This window comes from Mandrillus leucophaeus, unplaced genomic scaffold (genome assembly GCF_000951045.1).
Source record: "Mandrillus leucophaeus isolate KB7577 unplaced genomic scaffold, Mleu.le_1.0 Scaffold342, whole genome shotgun sequence".
NCBI classification, from domain to species: Eukaryota; Metazoa; Chordata; class Mammalia; order Primates; family Cercopithecidae; genus Mandrillus; species Mandrillus leucophaeus.
The window spans coordinates 1,371,297-1,378,265 of NW_012103610.1; the positions used below are offsets into that span (position 1 = coordinate 1,371,297).

The 6,969-nt window shown below is 41.9% G+C and overlaps 1 protein-coding gene across 1 annotated transcript in view; it reads right to left on the bottom strand.

The window, feature by feature from the left end:
* The window catches only part of ACAP2 (ArfGAP with coiled-coil, ankyrin repeat and PH domains 2), a 180,351-nt gene extending 173,712 nt beyond the window's left edge, over positions 1–6,639 (bottom strand). The window contains exon 1 of the mRNA XM_011988964.1: positions 6,445–6,639. Within this exon, the coding sequence (XP_011844354.1) occupies positions 6,445–6,458 (14 nt within the window). The 5' untranslated portion in view covers positions 6,459–6,639. The remainder of the gene's footprint in view (positions 1–6,444) is intronic.
* Positions 6,640–6,969: the final 330 nt, after the last annotated feature.

The following is a 6,969-nucleotide window of genomic DNA, read 5'->3' on the forward strand; positions in this document are numbered from 1 at the left end:
TCTCGATCTCCTGACCTCGTGATCCACCTGCCTCGGCCTCCTAAAGTGCTGGGATTACAGGCATGAGCCATCGCACCCAGCCTCTTTTTTTCATTTTTTTAATATTGGCATTTGGAGGTATAAATTTCTCTGTAAGCAGTGCTTGAGCTGTACCCCATAAGTTTGGCACGTTCTATTTTTGTTTTCATTCATCTGAAAGCATTTCTTCATTTTGCTTGTGACTTCTTTGATCCACTGTTTACTTAGAAGTGTATTGCTAATTTCTACATATTTGTGAATTTTTCAGATTTCCTTGCTATTGATTTCAAATTTTATCCCCTTGTGGTCAGAAAACATTTTGTATGATTTCAATACTTTAAAATTTATTGAGGCTTGTTTAATGGCCTAACATCATAGTCTATGCTGAAGGAAACTTCATGTAAACTCAAAAAGAATGTGAATTCTGCTGCTGCTGTATGAAGTGTCCTATAGATAACTATTAAGTCTTCTTGGTTTATAGTGCTGTTCACATTTTCTATTTCCTTATTAATCATCTGCCTAGTTGTTCCACTCATTATTGGAAGTATTTATATCTCAAACTATGATTGCTGAATTGTCTATTTCTGCCTGCAATGCTGTCAGTTTTTGTTTCGTGTATTTTGGAGCTCAACTAAGCGAATATATATTTATAGTCATTATGTCTTTGTTATGGATTGACCCTTTTATTTATACACACACACACACACACACACACACTTTTTTCTTTTTTTTTTTTTTTTGAGACACAGTCTCACTGTCACCCAGGCTGGAGTGCAGTGGCACGATCTCAGTTCACTGCAACCTCCACCTCTCCCAGGCTCAAGTGATCCTCCCACCTCAGCCTCCTGAGTAGCTGGGACCACAGACATGTGCCACCACGCACACCTAACTTTTTTTGTATTTTGGGTAAAGACAGGGTTTCATCATGTTGCCCAGGCTGGTCTCGAACTCCTGAGCTCAAGCCATCTGCCCACCTCAGCCTCCCAAAGTGCTGGGATTACAGAAGTGAGCCACCACGCCCAGCCCTCTTACTATACTTGTCTGTAGTAATTTTTGTCTTAAAGTCTATTTTCTCTGCTATTAGCACAGCCACTCCACCTCTCTTCTGGGCACTGTTTGCATGGTTTGTCTTCTACTTTCAAACTATTTATGTCTTTAAATCTAAAGTATGTCTCTTCCTAAATACCATATAGTTGAATCATCCCTGAAATTTTACATAATAAAAGTTTTAAATAAGGCCAAAATACATAGAAAGACATACCCTCTTCTGAAATTGAAGAAAAAAGTACTGTAAAGACTAAATTTGTAAAACATGTAACAAGGGGAAATTTGTTCTCCCACACATCACAAAAGGGGTGTGCAATTCATTTTAAATTAATGAAGAAGGAATTTTTTCAAAGGTGTTAGAACAAGTGGTTTTCACTAGGAAGAAAACAGATTATCTTCTACAATCAAAACTAAGACTCAGCTGCATTATATGAAACTTAAAATCACTATAAAATGACAAAAAAACTATAATGGGGTAGGGAAGACTTTTCTAGGCAATAAACAAAAGCCAGCTTTTAAATTTCTATATGATAAAAGATACCATAAACAATGCAAATTTAACTGACACAATTTCTTAAATAATTTTTTTTTAAAGAGACAGGGTCTTGCTCTGTTTTCCAGAGTGGAGTACAGTGGCATGATCATAGCTCACTGTAACCTCAAACTCCAGGGCATCGCAATCCTACTGCCTCAACCTCCTGGGTAGCTGGGACTACAGGTGTGGGCCACCACATTCACCACATTTGGCTACTTTTTGTTGCTGTTCTAATTTCTGTAAAGACAGGGTCTCACTCTGTTGCCTAGGTTGACTTCAAACTCCTGGCCTTGAGTGATCCTCCCTCCTCAGCCTCCCAAACTGTTGAGATTATAGGCATAAGCTACCGCACCCAGCCTAACAAATAAAATTGAAGCCTTTGGCTTAACATATAAAGTAAACGAGTGAATTCCCTTCCAGGTCCACCATGTGAAAGTCCACCATTAAGAAAGTCAATTACTAGCAAAAGAAGTAAAAAGTCAACTCATCTATCAAAATGTCCAGTTGCGGATTTTTTAAAACATTTTTTAGGCTGGTCGAGGTGATTCACGCCTGTAATTCCAGCACTATGGGAGGCCAAGGCTGGCGGATCACAAGGTCAGGAGTTCAAGACCAGCCTGGCCAACATGGTGAAACCCCATCTCTAGTAAAAAAATTAGCCAGGCGTGGTAGTGGGCACCTGTAATCCCAGCTACTTGGGAGGCTGAGGCAGGAGAATTGCCTGAACCCGGCAGGTGGAGGTTGCAGTGAGCAGAGATCACACCACTGCACTCCAGCCTGGGCGACAGTGTGAGACTCGTCTCAAAAAAAACAAAACAAAACACACACACACACATTTTTAAAATGAGGATCAGTCCTACTTTACAAGCTTTTTTTTTAAAATTAAAATTAGAGACAAGGTCTCTATGTTGCCCAGGCTGGTCTCGAACTCCTGGGCTCAAGTGAGCCTTCCACCTTGGCCTCCCAAAGTGCTAGGATTACAAATGTAAGCCATTGCACCCCACCTACAAGACTTTTTTTTTTTTTTTTTTGAGACGGAGACTCACTCTGTCCCCCAGGCTGGAGTACAGTGACGCCATCTCGGCTCAATGCAACCTTCGCCTCCCAGGTTCAAGCAATTCTCCTGCCTCAGCCTCCCGAGTAGCTGAGATTACAGGTGCCCGCCACTACACTCCACTAATTTTTTTGTATTTTTTAGTAGAGATGGTTTTTCACCATGTTGGCCAGGCTGGTTTCGAACTCCTGACTTCAAGTGATCCACCCACCTCAGCCTCCCAAAGTGCTAGAATTACAGGTGTGAGCCACCACACCCAGTCAGGATTTCTGTATTTTGGTTCACAATAAAATTACTTTATAATTCCATTCTATTGCTTCTGAGATTAAAAAACACACACACACATTTCCCCTTAGCCCTTGCCCACTGTATTAACTGCCAGTTGCTAAAAGTTTATTCTAAAGATGGAAGGCAAAGGAAGGAGACAGGATTGGCACCAATCCAGACTTAATAGCAACACATAACTGAGGTGTATTTAGTAGTCACATTTTATTCCAATGTCTTTCACCCATTAAAACCTTTCACCTGGCTGGGCATGGTGACTCATACCTGTAATCCCAGCTACTCAGGAGGCTGAGACAGGGGAACCTGAGTCCAGGAGTTGGAGACCAGCCTGGATAACAAAGTAAGACTCACTCTGTCAAACAAAATTCACCCACAAACACCTTTTTTTTAAAAAAAAAAAAAAAAAAAAAGTTATTCTAAGTTACTGAACAAGAATCATATCTGAAATAGAATCTAGAAATGAAAAACCTTCAGGATGGTATATGATAGACATTGTTAAATGATAAAAATAAATTATCAGATAAAAACTAAAGCATACTAAGGCTAAGGCCAATTTTTTTTTCTTTTCTTTTTTTTTTTTTGAGAGAGAGAGAGAGTCCAGCTCTGTCACCCAGGCTGGAGTGCAGAGGTGTGAACACAGCTCACTGCAGCCTTGACCTCCTGCCTCAACAAATTCTTCTGCCTCAGCTTCCCGTGTAGCTGGAATCACAGGTGCACACCACCACGTCCAACTAATTGTTTTATTTTTGTAGAGACGGGGTCTCACTTTGTTGCCCAGGTTGGTCTCAAACTCCTGGCCTCAAGCGATCCTCTTGTCTCAGCCTCCCAAACTGCTGCGATTACAGGCATGAACCACTGTACCGGCCATAATGTTTTTATACTTGAACATTGCTCAGGACAAAAATCTCAAATAATTCAGAAAGATTTTTATTTATTCAATTTATTTATTTTACGTTTTATTTCAAACAGATATTCACTTCCTAAATAAAACAGAACACGTTTTGGGTTTTTGTTTGTTTGTTTGTTTTGAGAGAGTCTCGTTCTGTTGCCCAGGCTGGAGTGCAGTGGCGCGACCTTAGCTCACTGAAGCCTCTGCCTCCCGGGTTCAAGCAGTTCTCATGCCTCATTCTCCCAAGTAGCTGGGATTACAGGTGCACACTTGTACCCAGCTAATATTTGTATTTTCAGTAGAGATGGGGTTTTGCCATGTTGGCCAGGCTGGTGTCAAACTCCTGACATTAAGTGATCGGCCGGCCTCGGCCTCCCAAAGTGCTGGAATTACAGATGTGAGCCACAGAGTTCAGTCCAAGAGTATGTTTAAATAAAAGAAATGCAGTATTTTTATGGAGGTTTTGTAAAGTTTTAAAGACCTACTACATGCAACTACATACAATGTAGGGCCCAAACAAATTCAAACTTCAACATATTTTGGCCAAAATGCAAAATTTCCACTCAAAAAAAAAGTATACTTACGCACTTTACATTCCTGTAGATTTTTAGATGAACAAGGTTTTTAGATTTTAGATGAACAAGATTTTGACCTTTAAGCTGATTTTAAACTGGTATTTAAAAAACCAAAAAGGGAACTCAAAATTACACAACGAAATGTACCCTCCAATCCAAAACAAAAAAATATTCACTGGGATGTAAAAGTAACCATTGACTATTCAAATTACAAAAGACAATGTTGCAACTGCAACATCCTTCTCTCTGTTTCAACCAGTCCCCTTGTATTCTCCTCACTGATTTAACAGGAAAATGAATGTTTAAAGCTCCAACAGTGGTGAAATTTTCATCAGCAAGATGCGCCTTTTGCATTAATTCTACAGCACCAAGGCAGTTATGTGCACACACTAGACTTAAAAGCCATAAGATTCATTTATGAATAAAAATAGGTATTAGTTTAAAGACAGCACAATAGATCAGGAGACAAGTGCAGCTGCCTTACTATCAAAAAACAAGCCCAGGCCTCACAAGTTTCTTTATTTTGATACAAGTTTCACTATCACTCAACAGACACAATACTCTCAAAAGTAAAGCTCTTCTTACACATACAACGTGTGAATGAAGACTTCTGAAATATTCTTTTCAAATGCTACACAAATCCTCATAGTAACAGGATTATGGAAAAAAACATAAAAAATTAAGAATATGAATAATGAAACTTCTATTTCTTGGCAGTCTTCCCTCTACTGCAAATCTAATTTGTCCCCAAAATGTATATAAGATGTTGAATTTACTGAAATTTTGCTATCTCTTCCCAATTTGCAGCTAACAATAATTGGAATATGGGAAACAACTCTTGAAAACCTCTAATATTTTAATTAACATAGAATTTATGTTACAATCGAGCTTAATAAAAGTTCACTATAATATTCCCTACAACTTTAATCAGTATCTTGCCCTCTCATTTTATATTCAATGATTCCTTTATTTCAAAAACAAAGACATCACATGGTTTGTGACCAACCCCAGTAGCTAGAAGTATTTCCAAATCACTTCTCTCAACTTAAAAAAAAAAAAAAAATTAATGTGAAACAAAGGGAGCTCAGAGCTACACCTTCTAAGAGAAAAATGCTGTGATTATTTCACTTAAAAATAAATAGCTGAGTCATAGTAACAAAATTTCACAAAAAGCTTTCTAAGGTGCACTTTAAAAATTACTCCACTTGCCACACTGTTCTGGAAATCAACCTGCACGCCTGTCCTAGGCAATCTATTTGTGTCTCTTGAGTCCTTCAATTATGCAGAACATCAAAGTTTCAAAAACGAATCGCAACAACAGCTATCAAAGGAAGTGGGTTTTGTTAAATAAGCAACAGCCCTAAGCTCCAATAAAATTAACACCCCAAAATCATCAAAGGGCAAAGGCAAAAAGCGTTCTTAAATCTTCTCTAAGTAGCAGTGCCTTAGTTTTACAATTCTTTTCCTAGCTTTTCACTGAAAGGAGAATAAGAAATTCAATTAACAGTGTTAAGGATGAGAACAGTTAGTTCCCAGGCAGAAGATGCAATTTACAATCCAGGTTTGGCCCAGACATCAGCGGGCACACACACGCCAATGTTCAGAGGAAGCTTTCAAGAAATGTCACTATCTAACGGAAGTGTTAAGGCCTTAGATGTGTAAGGACTATGGCCAGCCCTGTAAAATGCAACCTAGAAAAACTCCATTGTCCAAAACAACTGAGAGTTTCCTACCATACTCAAAACAGAAAGAACCTGTGTCCTGGACGGCCACTCACACGGAAAGAAGGGCAGCCCATGTGAGTCGTAGTGCCCCCCTGTCAGCTCTGTGACAGATCCACTGGGAGCATCCGACTGTGATCCGGGCCCTCCAAGGCAGAGGCTGCTGGAAGAGGAACACACAGGCAATCTTCACGGCCCTCCTACTTCCGTTCTCAAAACAGAAATGCACTTTTCTCCTAGTCCTCCGCCCTCAGCCCAGTACCCCTCGACAGCTGCGCCCCCTTCAACGAGCTTAAGTGGAAAGAAAAGCAGGTAGTCACCCACTAGGGTCCATGGACCGCGGTTGGTCACAGCGCTTCCCCCCGCGATTCCCCCACGCACCCACCGCCGGCGCCCTCCGGAGAGTCGCTCTGGCCGGGGGCACCGCGAAGCAGAAGCCGGCGTCCCAGTTCGCCCCCTACTCCCTCCTCCCCGGGGAAGCGGGGCAGAAAAGCGCAAAGAGGAACTAAGTGAACTGCAAGAGGATGCCCTGAAAGCTCCCTCAAAGAGGGGGTGGGGAGGGGGTGGAAACCAAGAAGGGGCGGAAGGAAGGGGGAAGGAAGAGCAGCCAGAGGAGGAAGGGGGCGAGAGCGAGCGCCCGAGAAGGGGACGAGACTTCGGGAGCGCGGCTGCACCCCATTTGCCCCAGCGGGAGCGGGTGCGCCGGCCTTCGGGGCGCTCCGGCCCGGCAGAGGGCGAGGAAAGAAATGAGGAGGCGACGTCCCCGTCCCCGCCACTTCCTCGCCCCTCGGGAAGGTTCGGTGGGGACTGCAGTGCCCTCGCAGGCTGGAAGCGGCGGCAACGGC